Source organism: Protopterus annectens, chromosome 2.part0 (assembly GCF_019279795.1).
Source record: "Protopterus annectens isolate FY-2018-M chromosome 2.part0, PAN1.0, whole genome shotgun sequence".
Lineage (NCBI taxonomy): Eukaryota > Metazoa > Chordata > Ceratodontiformes > Protopteridae > Protopterus > Protopterus annectens.
Genome location: NC_056728.1, coordinates 1,155,480,550 through 1,155,500,711, shown reverse-complemented (window position 1 = coordinate 1,155,500,711; position 20,162 = coordinate 1,155,480,550). Strand labels below are relative to the sequence as shown.

Genomic DNA, 20,162 nt, shown 5'->3' with positions numbered 1-20,162 from the left:
CCAATCTTCACGTCCCTTCTTAACCTCGTTTCCACTACTCTTTCCCATAACTTCAAGCTGTGACTGATCAGTTGTATCCCTCTGTAGTTACTATAACTCTGCACATCACCTTTATTCTTAAAAATAGGTACCACTTTTTCCACTCCTTGGGTGTACTCTGACTTTCCAAGATTTTATTAAACAATCTGGTTAAAAACTCCACTGCCATTTCTCCTAAGCACCTCCATGCTTCCACTGGTATGTCATCTGGACCAGCAGCCTTTCCATTCTTCATCCTCTTCATAGCTGTCCATACTTCCTCCTTGCTAATCTGTGTCACTTACTGATTCACTATCCCCACATCATCCAACCTTCTCTCTCTCTCTCTCTCTCTCTCTCTCTCTCTCTCCATTCATCAGCCCCTCCGTGTACTCTTTCCATCTGCTCAACACACTCCACGCTTGTGAGTACATTTCCCTCACTATCCTTTATCGCCCTTACCTGCTGCACATCTTTCCCAGCTCGGTCCCTCTGTCTAGCTAATCTGTACAGGTCCTTTTCTCCCTCTTTAGTGTCCAGCATTTCATAAAACTCTCCATATGCCTTATCTTCCTTTGCCACCTCTCTCTTTGCCATGCTCCTCATCTCCGTACACCTCCGTACACTCCTGTCTACTTTCTTCATCTCTCTGACAATCCCACTTCTTCTTCGCCAGCCTCTTCCTCTGTATACTCTCCTGTACTTCCTCATTCCATGACCAGGTCTCCTTGTCCTTCTTCCTCTGTCCAGATGTCACACCAAGCACCTTTCTAGCTGTCTCCCTTACCATCTCTGCTGTAGTTACCCAGCTATTTGATAACTCTTCACTGCCCCCCCTAGTGCCTCTTTAACTCTTCCCTGAACTCCACCTCACAATCACCCTTTTTTAACTTCCACCATTTGATCCTTGGCAGTGCTCTCACACATGTCGTCCTCTTCTTGATCACCGACCTCATCCTACAGACCACCATTCTATGCTGCCTAACTACACTTTCCCATCACCACTTTACAGTCTCCCATCACCACTTTACAGTCTCCAATCTTCTTCAGACTGGCCCTCCTGCATAGGATATAATCCACCTGTGTGCATGCTCCTCCCTCTTCTTAAAATACGTATTCACCACAGCCATGTCCATCCTTTTTGCAAAATCTACTACCGTCTGACCTTCTGCATTCCTCTCCTTAACATCATACCTGCCCATCACTTCCTCATCCCCTCTGTTCCCTTCACCAACATGCCCATTGAAATCCACTCCAATCACCAGTCTCTCACCACCACTTCATCCAACTCACTCCAAAAATTTTCTTTCTCATCCATCGCACACACACCCAACTTGCAGAGCGTATGCGCTAAGAACATTCATCATTACACCATCAATTTCCAGCTTCATAAACATCACTGTATCAGACACTCTTCACCTCCAAAACATTCTTGGCATACTGTTCCTATAGGATAACCCCTACCCCATTTTTCCTCTTTCACACCATGATAGAACAATTTGAACCCACCTCCTATACACCTGGCCTTACTTTCCATCTGGTCTCTTGCGCACACAATATATCAACCTTCTCGCCATCGTATCAGCTAGCCTCTCTCCCTATACCAGTCATACTGCCAACATTCAAAGTTCCTACCCTCACTACTACACTCCTAACCTTCTTCCTCCTCTTTCTGCTTTTGGGCATGCCTTCCCCCTCCTCTTCTCCTTCGGCCAACAGTAGCCCAATTTCCACCAGCACCCTGTTGGCTAACAGTACTGGTGGCGGTTGTTAACCCGGGCCTCGACCGATCTGGTATAGAAATCTGTATTGTTGTCCGCATGTGTTATTTGGCAGAGGTTTTACACCGGATGCCCTTCTGAAGTTGTGATATTGGTGGTTTTTCCATTACTGCAGTCTAACCTGGTACTAGATTGCATTAGGCATGTTGTAACAGATGTTTATTACTTTGTGGCTTTTTTTTCTTGCCTGTATAGATGTTTATGTAGTACATACCACTTCTGTAAACATCTGACAAGCATTTTAGTAGCTCAAAATCACCAAAAGGTGGTATGTTTTTTGAATAGTAGTACCGAGCATGCCACATTGAAACTGCTTTAGAATGTGCTATAAAAACTGGCAGCAGCTTGCCATGTTTTAAATGCATATCTTAATGCATGGGCTTAAGGATCTTCCGGACCTGAAAAGAATTATCAGTCTCCTTCCCATTCACCACCACCATGCAAGAGAGCATTTCTTATGCATGTAATTTGCAGGCCCAGATGCTTGTGATGGATGTCCCTGACCTGTGAAACATTATCCAGTTTGTTAGGTTGCCCGAAAGTATCCAGGTTGTGATAAAGGGGGATACTACCAGCACAGCTATCTGTAAATCATGTCATTTGTGAATATCAATATGATTTATATAAGATGCTTGTGTTACAAATGTATTAGAACTGTATGTCATGTGTACATCAAACTGCTGATGCAGAAGTGTGTTGAAAATGTTTTGCAAACTGCTGTTTGAAACGTATCCACCGTGTGCCCTATTGGAGTAGAACAGAAATGTACATGCACTATAGTAACTGTTTTAAATGTATGTATTTTAACAGTGGAAACTGAAATATAGGAGGTTAACTTCAGAAAAATAACTGAAATTATATTACTTTATGGCTGGGCCATAAAAGATAGTATCTTTCAGTTTCAATGCAGCAAGAGAGACAATTTGTGTATTGGGGAGCCTTCTGTATTGTCTTAGGAGTGAACTAATTACTACCTCTGAAAGCATGAATGAATGTAATTGTTTTATGACTTCCAGCATCTGGTAAAGATGCGAGGCCTATGTATCTTTACAGGTAGATGCTAAATACTGCTAGCTTCCAGCAGTTGGTGTTTCATCTGGGTACTAGTCAGATGACAAGACGTGATTGTCATTTAAGCTATCCCAGCAGTAATGTTTGAGAGAGTAATTTTGAGAAATCTCTTGGAGCATTCTGTATTCTAGTCTTGGACATGACTAGACCCATTCACCACATCTGCCTTGCTTTAATGAAGTAAGTTTCTAGGGAACAGTATAATTCTGTTAGATGTAGTAGGGAATATAGTGAAGCTTAGTTTAAATGTTTTTCTTTCTTTGAGGCTGTACTGCAAAGTGGTTTTGAACTCTCTGTAAATATATATGTAGTATTGTCCTGTTCTTGGGTTTAAATATGTTTTAATAAAAATTGTGGCTGTTTTGAGTACTTGCATATTCATTTGGTGACACTGTGTGCACTCTTTATAGCCTTGATCTTGGTGAAACTACCATTTGTAGTAATATTACACAGTAAGATCAGACCCTTTGTTAAGGGCAGCTAAGAAGTTGACTGGCAGTGATAACTACCTTATAGTCTGGGCAGAAGAGGGCATGGCTAGTAAACCTGTGCCCAGGAGTGTGTGTGTCAGCTACTTGGGCAGGGACACGAATCACTGGTTGGACAGAGTGCTGGAGGTCTTGGCTTGGTCACTCAGCTGAGATCTCAACACTCTAGCTGTGCTAGTGGGGAGTCTTATTGGGGATCTGAGGAAAGGGGGAGAAACCAGCCCTGGACTGACTGTGGTCTGTATACTCTTAAGGGAAATAGCAGTTTATGTAGAGTGCTGCATCTGGAAATACTGTGTGTACACCTCCCAGTTTGTCCCCCACTGCTGCCAAGTGGTGAGGATTGAGGCTCCTTGATTACTGGTCCAGTGGTGGGTCATCTCACAAGTGTATATAGTATAAACTTTTCAGCCACGCTCTTCAAAGGATTTGTTGAAATTGCATCACTTTTTTATTGATTTTTAAAAAATCTTGCAAATAGTGCTCCTGTAGAAGGTGTCCATGTTAATGCTGAATACATTCTGTGTTGCAGGTTGAACCTCGCTCTACTTGTGCTGTTTTTGGATTGGGAGCTGTAGGCCTTGCAGTTGTTATGGGCTGTAAGGCAGCTGGTGCTTCACGAATTATTGGTATTGATATTAATAAATCCAAGTTTGAAAAAGCCAAAGAATTTGGAGCTAATGAATGTATCAGCCCTAAAGATTACCAGAAACCCATCCAGGAAGTGCTGGTAGAGTTAACAGATGGTGGAGTGGACTATTCATTTGAGTGCATTGGAAATGTGGATGTTATGGTAAGTAAGCCATGCTCCATTTTGATAGAATTGCATCTGCCTTCCTTCTCTGCTTTTAAACATTGGTCATGCAGAGACAATTAAGCTTTCATTACTGTAATATCTGATCAAGGCTTACTTTTATAAAGCTAGTCTGCTAAAATTGTTTTTTCTACCTGTCTTGATGTTTTCTACAAATGGTGATAGCCTTGCTTGCTAATTCTTTGTGTGTGTGGCTGTTAACAAGAGAGCAAAAGGAGTAGCACTGACAGCTTCTCCTTCGTATCTGTTTTAGCTTTTGTTGCACCAGTGTTGGTGTGTCCTGTGTTTGAAACCTGTATCCCCTGGTAAAGCAGGTTGCATATTCCAAAACTGGGGGAAAAAGGTTTTCCATTAGCCATCCTATAAATAAAGCATTGTGGGGGAAAAAGGTTTCCCATTCGCTATCCTATAAGAGAAGACGTCCGTGGACAATCTGCTTGATCTACATTAAATATACTGGGACCTTGTTTCCCCATTGCTAAGGAGACTCTGTGTATGTTATCAGTCTTAAATATGTTCTTCTAGTGACTATCTAAACTTGAGCAGCATTCTACCTCGGTGTGCTTGAAAGTAGCATACCGCAGGCCATTGCATCCCTCCAACCTTGGTTTACAGTCTACTCCCCTCACTGCCTCTATTTAACTTTCTAAACCTAACTTCTTAGAGAAACCTCTCTTTCTCTGAGTGTACCTCCCTCCTTTCTCCACTAGGTGGCAGCATACTCCTGATAAAAAGACCAGCTATAAACCTTTTTCCCTGCTCCACTAATTTACTCTGCACAAGTGTCTCTGCCCTACACTAAGGAATCCGTGGAATTACCACCACACACTCATGCACATTCATTCTTTAAAAGTCCAAAGTTAATACCTGGAAAACCAAAGTTTGTAACCAGAATACCTGCACCCTAGCAATAGCTCTCCTTTTCCAGCTTCAGGTCACGGATTATTTTTTTGGTCCTTCCTGCCTTCTTTGCTCTACATCCTTTTTCCTCTCCCTTCCTAAATCTCCCCCTACTTACCCCCCCCCCCCAAAAGGCTCATTCCCGCCCTGAATGTTACTTCACTGGGATGATATCTGCGGCGCCATTTTTAAATCTGGGCCACACTCATCCTCTATCCTCTGTGCATCGGACTTACGTCTAGGCTGCTGCTCTCGCTTCCCAGTAGGTGTAGCACAAAAGAGAAAATCTGTACAACAGAATCAAATGTTTTACTGCTTAATGTGTAGATGTTGCTAAAACTACTGAAACACTCTCATTTGATTGCTGCCTTTAACAGTGCTGTTTAATGTTTTATAACTACTCCAGTCTCACCTTGGAGTTGGGTCTGATTTTATTGATTGCTCAGGTAGAGCAGCGTGTATTTTTGTGTTTTCTGTTCTTTTTGCTTGGCGTCTGCATTGTCCGTATATTCTGCTTTAATGTGTCTGTTAAGCAGCACTAGAAGCTGCACATAACGCTAGTGTCTCAGCGAGATTTAACAATTTGTCGTCGACAATATTTCTTGTTTTGTGTTGCACCATTACCTAGGGACCGAAATTGTTCGCTCTATATTTAGAGGTGTCTTAATCTTTCTGCTGATATGGCATTTAGCACTAGAATCTTAGCGGCCATTGTTTTTTTTGGGGTTTTTTTGGGTTTTTTTTTTAACCGTTAACTGCATAAGTGTTTTTTTACCTGCAGACACTGCTTTTAGCATTAGAACCTTAGCAACCATTGCTTTTTAACCTGCAACTGCATAACGGTGTCTTTTTCCACCCAAGAGAAGTGGTACCAATAAGCCAGAATATTATCGTCTACTGTTTTTAGCAACATAGTATTACTATTATTGTAGGCATTATCACTGAAATGTGTTTATACATTCTCTAAATTTCCCTTGGGCCTGCCATAACTGACTGTCATTACGTGTATAACTGAAATGTACCAGCTGAATTTACCTGTAATTATCCTTTTGTATAATCTTCTACCCAGGAATATTGCTTTATTGCTATTTGGGCAACGTAAACGGTCCTTTATTTTAATTTGCATAGCACCTGTTATCCTGTCACCTAACTATTGTTTGCATGTGATTTGATGTGAGAAGTTTCTGTGGACCTTCTACTACACAACTGTTCTGCCTCCATGTTACCTGCCTCTCTGCTTCATAATTATATCTCCCTCAGCCTGCACTCTTTTTTCCTTTCTCCCTTTTTCTCCTTCTCCTACTCCACACTGTAAGACTACCCTCCTCTATTCTGAATTCGCCTCTTCCTGCACTTTCCCTCTTCCTGTTTTCCCCCTACCCCCAGTTTTTTAACATTGTTTTTCTTCTCTCCTTTTCAGCTGCTCCCTCAGGTGTTCCCCCTTCTTTACTTCTCTTTTTTTCAGCTGCTCCCTCAGGTGTTCCCCCTTCTTTACTACTTAACAGAATATCCCTCCTTTCTAAGAGAAGCCGTCCGTGGACAATCTGCTTGATCTACATTAAATATACTGGGACCTTGTCTCCCCATTGCTAAGGAGAGTCAGTGTATGTAATCAGTCTTAAATATGTTATTCTAGTGACTATCTAAACATGAGCAGCATTCTACCTTGGTGTGCTTGAAATTAGCCTACTGCAGGCCATTGCATTGCCCCCCCCCTTGGTTTACAGTCTACTCCCCTCACTGCCTCTAACTTCTAAAGCTAACTTAGAGGAACCTCTTTTTCTCTGAGTGTACCTCTCTCCTTTCTCCACTAGGTGGCAGCATACTCCTGATAAAAAGACCAACTATAAACCTTTTTCCCTGCTCCACTCATTTACTCTGCCTAAAAGTCTCTGCCCTACACTAAGGAATCAGTGGAATTACCACCACACACTCATGCACATTAGAGTGTATCCTAACCAAACCCAAAGTTAATAACTGGAAAACCAAAGTTTGTAACCAGAATTCCTGCACCCTAGCAGTAGCTTTCCTTTTCCAGCCTCAGGTCACTGATTGTTTTTTTTGGTCCTTCCCGCCTTCTTGGCTCTTCCCGCTCCGTTCGCCCTGCGGGCTCACTCTGCTCCCCTACCCTGCCCCCCAAATTCCACCCACCCCCAGTAGTCCTACATATATCCTCCTCCTAAAAGTCCCTCCCTCTCCCCCAACCAGTCCTCACACACCTTCCCCCACCCTTTCCTCCAACCCACCTAACTCACTACCACTCCCCCCACCCACCTAATATCACATTACCCTCTTCTCTATCACGTCTGACTCTAACTACCATGCTCACCCTTCCTCCTAAAATCCTTATCTTCACATCCTTGCTCTTCCTTCTACTACCTCTTTACCATGCCACCTCCTATACTGATTTCCATTTATATCCCACTTCCACAATATCTCTGCCTCTTTAGTTCCCTCCCACCCTATCCTTCTCCTAAAAGTAAAACTTTTCACAAACTCTACTAATTACTACAAACCTAATCACTACCAGCCTCTTCTATCTAAATACAAACCTAATAAATGTATTCCCCATCCCACTTATCTTTGCTTAGCCGGCGACATTCACCCCAATCCACGACCAAACTTCTCTCCAACAAATCCTCAAGTAAAAACCTCAAATTCCTCACCATCAATGCCCAAAGCTTAAATACATTAACCCTCTCCCATGCCTGGCTCAATCATAACTTACCAGACATAGTAGCCATCTTGGAAATCTGGCTAAAACCTCATATAAGTGACTTTGACTATTGGACCTCTCCAATATTAAGCTAGAAACCTGCAATATGGGAGATGTAAATATTGACTGGGGAAAAATCATCAACCCTAATCCCACCATAACAATCAACCTATTCAACTTCACTCAACTTACTAACTCCATTACTAGACCTAACAAAACCAACCCCCCAGGCTCCATACTCAACTGGATCCTAGTATCTCATCCTAACAAAGTCATAAAATCTGGTGTCATTCCTGACCCATTAGGAGACCACCTCTCTGCCTTCACCCTTCGAGCTACAACCACTTCCCCACACTCTGACCAGTACATTCGTACTCCTAACCTATCTAACTTTAACCCTACTACTTTCTCTGACTCCCTTAAGCTAACTGGAACCCCCTAAATATACTACCATTAGACAAAGCAGTTGACTACTTCAATTCAATATTCATAACTGTCCTTAACACCCTAGCTCCAATAAGAACTAAGAGTTAAAACAAAGACCACCCCATGGATCACCAAAGATACAAAAAAGAGTATGCTACAGAGGGATAAAACCTGGAAAGCCTACCTCCACTATAAACTGCCAGAAATCTTACTTGAATATAAACCACTGAGAAACCTAGCCAAAAAACAAGTCATTAGAGATCAAAAGTCTTACTACATCAAACTACAAGAAAATCATGCAAAAAATCCCAAACAGTTCTGGAACTCTATTAATTCCCTTCTTAGGCCAGGTACAGAAAACAACCCCTGTCCTGACACCAGCAAATCTGACCTTGAAATTGCCTCACTATTCAATACCTTCTTCACCTCTTCTATCGCTGAGCTAACCAAGACCTTTACCAACAATAACCCTCCACCCCTCTCTGCTCAATCCCCCCCCCCTTCTTTCGAACTCAAACCCGGCTCCACCAGTCTAATAAAGAAACTTCTCTATAAACTAAAGCCTTGCTCCAATGCCCCTGGCAGCATTCCGTCCTCCTTCCTAAAAATAGCCTCAGATGCTATTCTGCCTATCAGCATTCTGGTCAGTAGATCACTACTTGAATCTTATGTACCCAAACTGGTGTATTGCATTTATTCTTCCACTCCACAAGGGTGGCAAAAACTGTAATGTCTCCAATTTCCGCCCCATAGCCATCCTCTCCCCTGTCTCCAAAATTCTTGAAAAATTTATCCACCTGCATGCCATTCCTTACCAAACACCAGCTACTCTCCTCCTACCCAACACGGCTTCTGGCCAAGACACAGTACTAACTCTGCCCTTCTCTCCTCCTTACATTCTGTCAATTCAGCCCGTGACTCTGGTAATATGGTTTCCTCTGTTCTGCTGGACTTATCCAAATCTTTTGATACCATCTCTCTAATCTCAAACTTTCCCAAAAAACTCTTTCACTGTTCTCTAGCTATCTTTCAAACAGGTCCCAAGCAGTGAAATGGGGTCAAGCCACTCCCACTTTCCTTCCTACCCCCACTGGAGTGCCCCAAGGTTCCATACTTGGCCCATTGCTGTTCAGTATCTTTATTAATGACTTCCATAAAGCCATTGCTGTTCAGTATCTTTAATGACTTCCATAAAGCCATTCCTAACACTAAAATTGTGCAATACGCTGATGATTCCACTTTGATCTGCTGCGCCGTTAACCTAACAGAGCTCCAATTTCTAACAAAATGCCTTCTCAACCACCGAAAACTGGATGCTCCAAAATCACCTCACTAAATGCCAACAAAACTAAGATCCTTCTGTTCTCCCCTTCAAAATCCTCCACTCTTGATTAAAAGCTCACTTCAAATTAACAGCCTTAACAACTCCACTATTGAGATCGTACCCTCTGCCAAACTTCTTGATGTCACGATTGACTATCAAGTAAAATTTAACACTCCTATCCAGCTAAACATCAAGAAAACACACACGCAACTTGGCCTACTTTACAGAAACACCCTTTTCCTGTCTCCTCCCACCAGACTAACTCTTGCCTCTACTTATCTCCTTCCCCCTGTATTGTATGGCGCTCCTCTGCTCACTCATTTATCTTACACACTTACCTCCAAACTGGAAGTATGTTGCAACAAAATCTCCAGATTTGCCACCAATGCCAAATCCACCTCTCATCACTACACCTCCCTTCACTCTTTAAACTGGCTTGAACTCCCCAATCAACTTGACTTTCTCCAAATAACCACAGCCCACAAATTATTGTTCCAACCCACTAACTGCCCTGCCCTATCCAATATACTACAACTATATACCCCCCCCTCAGATCCCTTAGATCTTCTCACCAAAACCTGATCACCGTTCAAAAACCCAAGCGCCCAGTTGGTCAATTTTTTTTATCCTTTACCCTAGCTAAAAAATGGAATGCTCTGCCCTCCTCACTAAGGACCTGTAACAACCATAATAACTTTAAAACTCAAACTTCATTCCTACCTCTACCTAAACAGGAAATGCAACTGTACTCCTTCAGCCCATACCTCTCAAGCTCTCTTCCCCCTTCACTCCGGGCTAACCTTCTTACCTTCCTAACCTCACTCTCAATTGTAGATTGTATGTGTAACTAAATAGTAAAATCTAGCTATTATGCTATATGCTTGTTTTTTTTCTCCTGCACATAATTGTAATTGTTTGTCTTTATTCTTTTTGAAGAAACACCTGTTTGTATTGCAAACTATTCATGTTAATAAACTTTGTTCTGTGGAGCTTTTCTCCCCAGGCCTCCACTGAAAAACGGGCCCCCAAGCACAGTGGACCTCCCCGGTAATCAAACTGGAATAAATAATAAATAAATTAAATATAGATAAAACATTTATTTTACTGCTTGTATAGCTAGTTATCTGACCTTATTGTAGAAGTCTGGTGTAGAACACTGCCAAAGACGCACCTTCTGATTGCATTCCACCGTAAGCAAATGGCTTGCAGCAGTTTAAGTTTGAGTCATGCATTCTCTGCATGCGTTGTGATGTTCATGGGGGGTTTACTAGGCTAATTATCACAAGGGCCTTTTTAAGTCTAGCTATGCATCCAAAGTCTCTGACAAGTTCTGGCACCCTTGAGAAGTGTAAGCAGGAGCTTGGGAGGTGAAACATTTACAAGCTGCCAGTGTCCATTAGAGACATAGGGGCCAAACCAGAGACGAGTTTCCTGTTCCTCATCAGTTGTCCAAGTTGCACTCTAATTGAGTTAAGGAGGAACTCTGTTTCACATGGTTGGGGCGCCTCTTGAAAGACTGGGTGGTCTATGGGATCCACGCACGTCTCTCCAGCAGGTACTGTTTATGTCGCAGGGAAAGTTTAAAGTCTTTAGAATGGGTAATTCTAATGCTGATTGTTTTTCAGATATGCAGGAGGTCCATCAGAGTTGGGATCTGACAATGCCTTGTGTGCTAGGCATAGACCTCCCCTCAATGGCTGTAGGAAACAGAATACAGGGCTTGGGCCTTGGGGCAATCTGCATAGGGCAGGTTACTTGCACCCTGTATTCTTTTATTGAGGAACCTCTCTGGACATTCCAGTTGTTGGATATGCCTGGTTGGGTACATACCAAAGGGGAACATTAGCAACACAGCACAAATGTCAGAATTATAGGCCAGGAAATCTTCAGGGCCCACCTACAGAGATGCATCTAGACTGTTATTCCCTGTTATCCCTCATCCCTAATTCCTGTTAGAAGACAAAATAACTTGTTGGTTCTGTATCTGATGCTTTTTCAGTTTTGATTGACAAAAACACTTAAATCTCGCACTGAAAAATCCCTCTTCATATAGCTCATGGTTGCACCGTTCTTCAGTTTTCCTGGCTGCTATTCAGCCCTCTTGTAGCCAGTTTGCCCACTTGTTACCCACCAGAGTGGGTTGACCAGGAGGGCTTATTATTTAGGTAGTCATTGTGAGAGGTTCAGGGTTTTACCATAAGTTTGTCCCAACATACTTCTCTTATAGGAGAGAAGGGAGTGCAGTGGGTTGTGTGCACTTGTTGTGCCTTGCTTTTTGAGGGGATGTAGCAGTATGTCTTCATGCACAGATCGTGGTCCCCTGGTCTCCCTTGGAGAAATCGCATACCCCCCCCCGAAACAAATGAGCCATGTCTTTTCATTGCATTCCCTGCCTGCCTGGCTCATTTGGTGTTAGGGCTGTTAACTGAACTCTAACAGAGCCCTGACTACAAGCAGTCCAGCCACTCATTTGTCAATCTAATCTGTCTATCTAATGTTACTAGGCTATTGGTCCTGAGGCCCTTATAAGCCTAGCCAAGAGTTTAGCCCATGTATAGACAAATCGGCACCTGATGCCACTGTCCAGCAGGGACACAGGCGGAATCCCAGGGATGTATTTTCTATTTCCCATCCAGTTATCCAGGTTGCGCTTAAAAAGGGTTAGAGGTACTCTGATGTGGAGAGTCTATTCCACATATTACCTCCTGTTGAGAAGTGCATTCTGACTCTGGACAAAACATCTGTATCCTAGCTTTTGTGCTGCTGCTCACCATAAGTTTTTACACATTATTTTCCTCCTTTCTACCGCATCTCTCTGCCCCTAGATGATGGGAGAGGTTTTCATGTTGCTTGTTTTCTTGTAGCATTCTTCCCGTGGGAATCCATTTCCTTTTTCATTCCTATCAAAAGGTGCTTCAGCAGTAGAAAGGGAAAAGGTGAAGCAGAAAGTGTCCCTCTGCAAACGTCTGAGTAGATGGTAGTAAGTTTCACTTGCCTGTTGCTGCATACTCTGCCTTCTGACTCTTGTAACGAGCGGTAGTTGCAAAGGAAATGACAGGCACTGAGAGACGGAAATAAAGAGCAGCAACAGTTCAGTGCCCCCCACTTAGCAGGTCTCCTGAGTTAGGAATTCAGGCTTCATCTCCTGTACACTGCATGACATGGCAGAGGAGTCATCCTCTTGCTAGGGAGATGTAGTATTGGACCACATTAAAGGCAGTATGAGAGGAAGACAGTTTTGCAAGCCAGCAGTGTGTCCCATTGGTCTTATTGTTGCATAATCCCCTTAGACTGCAAGGAAATTGGGTGGAGAAGTTTTAATAATTTTCTGGTCCCAAAGAAAGAATAAATCTGTCAGACCGTTGATAGCGTAAACTTTACTGCTTGTGCAACAAGATGTACCTGGAGAGCTTGAACATGTTTTCATTCTAGTTTTGAAATGCCATAGGAAATTCAGAGTTCCTAGTTGGAGATTAAACTTTTCATTTAGTCTCTCTTGGATTATCTGCTCTGCAATGGTACTTATGAAAATGACAAACTCCTGCCATTGTTAGTCGAAGGACTCGTCTTTTACGAGTCCTGTGGACATAAGATACTTAGAAGTGTGCACTGCAAAATAAAAACAAAATAAACTTTTATACTGCTAGATGTAATACCCATTATACAAATGTTAGACCAAGTTCACCCGAAAGAAATTTTTTAGGATTAATTTTGCATTCAAAGCCGTGTATTATCTGACCTTCATGATGGGACTGAAGTTTTAAACCAGAATATTTCCTAGTCAGTTGAAACGGTCACTTAATTTGCCCAAAGCATGTTTAAAAATCCTAGTTGATCCTGTACTGCACATGATCTATCCAGAGGTAGTGAGGAGTCTTTAGAATCAAAATGGAAAACTATCTGAGTAGAGCCCCTGTGTTTTTAATAAAGGTTGATGACTCTTTTCTATTACAAGGCATTTTGGATATCTTTTAAGTCACAGGTATTGTAGAAACTATGCAAGCTTTATGTTAAAAAGTTCCTCATGAGAACTTCTAGATGACATGGGTGTGACTGCCTCGGTATAGACTAGTTAAGTCCATTGTGAAGTAGTCTGCCTGGCAGTGATTTGCTGCAGGCTTCCATCGCCCCTTTGCAAAATCAACAAAAAACCTTTCAATTCTACGAATTCTGGTTCTTCAAAACTTTGCTTAGAATTTTTAAGATCAGAGAAGTCTTAAGACTGCCTAGACATCCAGTGGTTTCAGTTTGGGATCTTTTCGTGTGGTGAAACTTTTACCGCCATTTGAAACTGTGTACTCTACTGACTTGTAGTTAATCTGTCCTTCCATATCACTGTTGCAGTATGTTACAGAAATGTCCTGCTGTGGGCAGCCCATCACTTGGTCAGTATAAATAAGCTTAGATCTTTGTGCCATACATCATATTTATGCTGCCCGCACAGAATGCAGGACATAAAAGGGATGTACGGATGCAACTACTTAGAACTTTTGCCACCAGTTCAAAGGGCATTTTTTGCCAGTTGGTTTGAATGCTTTTACTATACTGAATATTTAGCAACATCTGATATGTTGCCCCTTTGGAGTGGTTTGTTTTGTTTTTTTTTTTTTTGTTTTTTTTACTTTCTTGGTCTTGTTCATAGGTTCATACTAGGCTATCTGCCCGAGAGCATTTACAAGCCTAACCCATCGTTTTGTGGCTTACGCCACCCCTTTAGTATGGGGAACTATACCCATTATTTTGCTGTGCCTCTGTCGAGCAGTGACACTGAGGTAATCCCTGGGGTATATCTGTGATCTCCCATCCATTGGTCAAGATTTCTCTTGAACAAGGCCAGCGAGGTGCTCTGCCTCACATGTACCGGGATTTTGTTCCACAGCATAGGGAGTCTTTGGATGATGAATCTATCCCTCCAGCACGTCCTATTAATAGCCGTGTCAAGGTTTAAGTCTCCCGCCCTTGTGGCTCTGATGGAGCTAGATTTTTTGAGGTGAAGGATATTCATCAAATCTGGGTTTGACATGGCCTTGTATGTTAGGCAAAGGTCACCGCTGAGCAAGCGGTGGCGACTGAATAGAGCTGGAGTTCTTTCAGTCGGGCAGCATAGGACAGATTTTTGAGACCCTTTATCCTTTTGGTGAGGAACTTTGTGGCCTCTCCAGCTGCTGCAAGTGTCGGGTCAGATACATTCGAATGGGGCATTGTACTCAATCATTGGTCTGAGTGATGAGTAAAGGGAGACTATGACCTCCTTGATCTAGATGAGAATCCCTTCATGATAAGGTGGGCAATGTAGAAGGTCTTCCTAACTACTTTAGCTACATGGGTGTCGAATGACAGACTACTATCAACCTGGGTCCCCAGGTCCCTGATAACTTCTTCTGTGCTCAGTGGATTGCCACCTATTTGGTAGCTAGGGGTAACCTTGTTTTTCCCGAAGGGTATGACTATGCATTTTTTGGCATTTAACTTTAGGCCGTGGCTCTGGCACCAGTTATCCGTTTCTGTGAGACCCTTCTGAAGGATATCTGTGTCAGATGTGTTTTCTACTATGGCACCCAGTTTGCAGTCATCTGCAAACTTTGTCAGCCATAACCCACCTGTGTTTGCTTGTACTTCGGAAAAGTAGATGCCAAACAAGAGTGGGCCTAGGACTGAGCCCTGTGGGACACCACTTGTGACAGGCTTTGAGTCTTGACATGGCGCCAGCAACTCTGACCCTGTGGGTTCTGTCACTCAGCCAGTTTGCAACCCATCTTGTGATGTATGGGTTGACATTTAAGCTGATGAGTTTTTCAATGATACCCGAGTGGGGTATTGTATCAAAGGCCTTAGCCAGATCGAGGTAGGCTGTATGGACTGCCTTTCCCTCATCAATGGCTTTGGTGACTGTTTCGAAAAAGTCAACCAAGTTTAAAAGGCATGATCTGCCTTTGACAAAGCCAAACTGGGTTGGATCCAAAGTCTGCAAATTCCCTATGTCTTTATTTATGAGGTCCATTATGATCCTCTCCATGGCTTTGCAGATAAGGCTTGTCAAGCTAATGGGCGGTAATTTCCAGGGTCGGTGGAGGCATCGCCTTTGTGAAGTGGTACCACAGTTGCAGTGTGCCACTCCTGGAGTGCGTATCCAGAGGTAAGACTTTGATTAAACAGCTGTCCTAGCTGTGGGTTTAATTCCTCATTGAGTTCATGGAGCACACAGCCGGGGACACCATCAGGTCCCATGGATGCTGTGTTTTTGCTTTGGAGAGAGCAGTTCTCACTTGGGCTGGAGATGTTTGGGGGACTGCAATCATTTGGTATAGATATCTCTCCTTTTGGGGGAGGGAGAAGTTTGCACTGAACCTGTCAGCCAGTATGTTGGCAATGTCTGTAGGATCAGTAATCTTCACATCATTTTGAACTAGCTCTGAGCATATCTGGGAGTTTCCTCCCAGGTTTCTAACATAGCTAAAGAAGGCCTTATGATTGTCTTTTGAGTCTTTAGCTATTTTTCTCTCAAATTTGCTTTGGATGATTTTATGAGAGCTCTTAGTTTTACTTATAGTGATCAAGGGTGTCTTACCTTTTAAGGATTTTGCTCTATCTTGTAGTAGCTTCCTCCTTTTGTTGTAGAGTTTGTTTATGGCTGGGGTCCACCAGACTGGGCGCTTGCCTTTGGTACAAAGAGTCTTTGTTTTGCTTGGGATTGCCTTATCCATGCAGTCCTGCAGGTGCTGGTAGAAGGCATTTGTAAGTGATTCAGCGGCTTGAGTACTGTTTTCCGCCGGCTTGGGGCCTTAAAGGAGACCACACTAGTCTTTAGAAGTGTGAAGTCGGCTTTTGAGAAGTTCTTTACTGTGGTCTTTTTATTTCAGGTGGGGTGGGATGAGGACCTCCAGCGAGATTAGTTTGTGGTCTGATCTCACCAGTGAGGGGTACACCTCGGTGTTGAACATTGTGCTCCCATGTTCGTGATGATGAGATCAAGTATGTTATCTCCTCTTGTGGGGATGGTGACTAGTTGTTCCATGGCATTTGAGTTTATGAATTCCAGGAACTTTTGGGCTAGGGTGTTTGGGCTTGAGTAGTGTTCCCAGTCTATATTAGGGTAATTGAAGTCACCTAGTATGATGGTGTTTGGTGATACATTTATCCCCTCTAGTGTTTTCAGGAAGGCCATGTGAGGTTCCTGAGTTTGTGAGGGTGGCCTGTAACATGCTACAATTTGCAGAGCAGTCTTGCCTATGGTTAATTGCACCTGGATGGTCTCCGATGCATCGTGCGTTGCCACCAGTCTTGGGTGTGGGTGTCCTTGATGAATATGGATACCCCCCCTCCTTTCTTGGTATTGTCCAGATTTTGGGGCGGAGCATGATATGAGGTAAAACCTGATAGCGCTGGGGTGCTCTCAGGAGCCTTGAATCAGGTTTCTGTCACAGCACAGACATCGATGTTCTCCATACTGAGAAGGGCCTCGAGTGCGTGCATTTTGAGATTTAGACTTCTGGCATTGAGCAGCATTACCCTTAGTTTTTTCCTTTTTGTGTTCTAGGGTGGTAGGTTTAGAATTTGAGCCTTGCCTAAAAAGGCACTATGGGGTGGCAAGAGCCTTTACCAATATCCGGAATCCCAGGGGTGACAGGTGCAAGCCGTCCCTTGAGCAGCGTGGCTTGTCCAGCATGTCATCCCAGGCAGACAGACACTGGATCCCCTTTGAATGACACCAGTGTTTAAGCCAATTGTTAAAGCTGATCATCTTATCTCTGTATTGTGGCATCATTCTTGGTGAAGGTAGGATACTGCTCAAGGTCAGGGTCATACCTGCCTGGGCTACATAATCAGAGAGCTCCTCAATGTCTCTTTTCATGTAGTCCAAGGAGGTACGTCTCAGGTCGTTTACACCAGCGTGGACAATGACTGAGTCATATTTGTACCTGCTGTTGAGAGACCTGAGTGCTTGCGTTGTGGCGGATTCTAGCGCCCGACAGGCAGCTTACTGTGACCTTCTCCTTACTCAGTCTGGTGGCGGGGCGTCAGTGTGTCTGACTATGGAGTCACCAATGACTAGTGTGTCTGGCATTGTGTTTGGCCTTAAGGGCTGTGACTGTTTGACACTCTGACTGTGAGGTCTATGTGTTGCAGGTGTTGTGTTCTGAGGTGGTGGTTGTTTGGGTGTCTGCTTTGGTGGCCTCTGCTGTTTTGGTAGATTTTGATCAGAGCCTCCAGTATGTCTTTGTGTGTTTATGTGTATGATTTGAGGTTGTAATGGTACTATGTGAGACTGGGTCTATAGTGTGTGTGGTAACCTTCTCCTCCTGACTGGTCTTGCCAGTCCTATGTTGAAGAGCTCAGCCTCCAGTTTGGCCGTATAGTTGCATCTCTCGCATGTATTTGTGTTTTGTGGGAGGAGGAGAGGGTTGTCTGTGTACATGAGGCAATTGTAACATTGCCTCAATATTCCCAGGTTCACCAGCTGAGCAGGAGAGGACACTAGCAACTGATCCTCGACATGCTAGAAGGAATAGACAAAAAACTTTAAAAAGATTCCGGGGGCGTGGGTGACCGAGAAATGGGGGTTGCCTTTTTGGGGTACTATCTATGACAAGAGTGCCGTATCAAGGTAATAAGTACTGTAGGAGCAAGTGCTACGTTTAACAGATAGAGAATAGTCTACTTGGAGTCAAGTAGAGATGATTATAGGATACGCTGATTAGATCAGTAGTATAGTTCGAGGAAGGTAGTTTTAAGGGAAAATTTGAAGAGTGGACTTTAGGTAGCCCGAATAGTTTAAACCTGCTTAACCGGAGCTGCCCTAGTGTGCAACAGTGGCAATTCCGCGCTAAAGCGTGCTTTATAGCAGGGGGCTGGAAAAGACAGGAAATGACCCAAAATGGCCAATAAACTACAAGTTACTGCCTTAAACCACTCCTCTGAGGACAAATGAAGGAGTTATGGAAATTACCCCTTGTGGCCAATAAAACTACAGTTTCAAGTCAGTAACCACCTCTACGGGGGGCAGGGAAGCTGCTCAATGTTAGTCACTGCCACTGATGAACACAGAGACCCTCCTTCAGCCCAAGCAAAAATGGCCTCACAGAAACTTTCAAACAGTTCAGGAACAGCAAGCCTATAACTGAACTTTTTTAACTCTCAGAAAAGTGGGAAAAAAGCAAGATTTTTTTTTTGTTTTGTTTTACAGAGATAGCAGAGGTTCACAAGTAATATCAAGTTATAACAGTGCAGTAAATGACCCCACACGAGTGCTAGGTCAAGGACAGAAAATATGCAAGTTTTAAGAAAAAAACGATTTAAAATTAAGTGCAAACAGGAAATTCAGCAAACAGCTTTTGGTTGTGCTCTAAATACAGCTACTAATACAGAAATCAAGTTGCTACCCTAGAATTCATGTCATCCAAGAGGGGAAAATGTCAATGTGGGAGGCAGGTTCCCCATGAGGATTGCCATGAACAGTGTTTTTGTTTGGGTGTTTCCAGTGACCATACCTGTTGTAATATTTGCAAGGCATTTGTGCCCAAGATACTTAGAAGCTGTCTGTCTTCCCTGGCTATTTATCGTGAAAATCAATGGCTTAGACAGCCCAGGGTACCACGGAGAAATTTTTTAACACTGAAATATTCCTGCTCAGTAAAGTCAAGAAGTCTCTGCTGCATTCTTTAGCTGTCCAGCCTCCACTGTATGTCCGTCTAGAAGCAGGTAATAGTTCTGTAGGTTACTTGGTGATTACATTGGATTCCTGTGCCATTACCATGTAAGAGGCAGGCATGGATCCATCTTTTCATATGTTCTCTTAGGCTTTGCAGGCATCTTTTCAGGATGTCAAGGGGGAACTGCTATTGGTCATCTCTGAGGATCTTAGAGGGGTTCTGCAGATATTGGTCAGCGAGGAAGTTCTGGGTAAATCTTGCCAAGGTGGGATGATGTCCCTGCTAAGAAAAGAAAAACTGAAGCATGTTTTATTCTGTCCTATAGATCCTGAAATGGAGTGGCAAGAGTTTACTTGGGGCTTGTTCTTTGCCTTAATGGTCCTGAAGCCTCTTCAAGGAGTTTCAGTACCTGCTCCTCCTTGGACCTCTACTCCTTCTAAATGGGTTAGAGAACCATATTCCTCAGTTGAGGATTCTTTATCCTAGTTTTCACAGATGCCTTTGCCTTTGGCTGTAACTAAGAGGAGTCTGTTAATCCTGAGTTTCCTTGAGTTTCCTTTCAAGGAATTGTCCTTTGGGGTACAATTGCTAGGATGATGGAATTTTTTCTAAGTGGCAGTCTTAAGTCTCTGATTCAAAGAAGATACGAGTTGCTTCAGGTGGATACTCCTGAACCATCAGTATTTCTTCCTGTGTTTGCTGCCTTGTTTCATTTCTGCTTCCAAGTCTTCTGATTCTCGGCCTCCTGTTCGTAAGAAACCTGATGGGCTCTATAAGGTTCCTAAGGATCGTCTGTTTTTATTTGTGTCCTCCTGCTGATCCTCCTGTGGTGTCAGTCTCTTCTGACAAACCTTCCAAATATTTGCCTTCTGCTAAGGATAGCTGGGCAATGGAGAGGATTGGATACTTTTCCTTTGGCCCCAGAAGGGTTCACTGCCTTTCTTTGACTCTGTCATTACCATGACCTTCGTTTT

General features: G+C 43.2%; 1 protein-coding gene across 2 annotated transcripts in view; it reads left to right on the top strand.

Annotated features, from left to right (window-relative positions):
- LOC122793384 (alcohol dehydrogenase class-3) overlaps positions 1-20,162 on the top strand; it is a 230,777-nt gene that overhangs the window by 55,490 nt on the left and 155,125 nt on the right. For both annotated transcript variants that reach the window (XM_044061355.1, XM_044061356.1), the window contains exon 6: positions 3,891-4,151. In XM_044061355.1, coding sequence (XP_043917290.1) covers positions 3,891-4,151 — 261 coding nt within the window. The remainder of the gene's footprint in view (positions 1-3,890; positions 4,152-20,162) is intronic.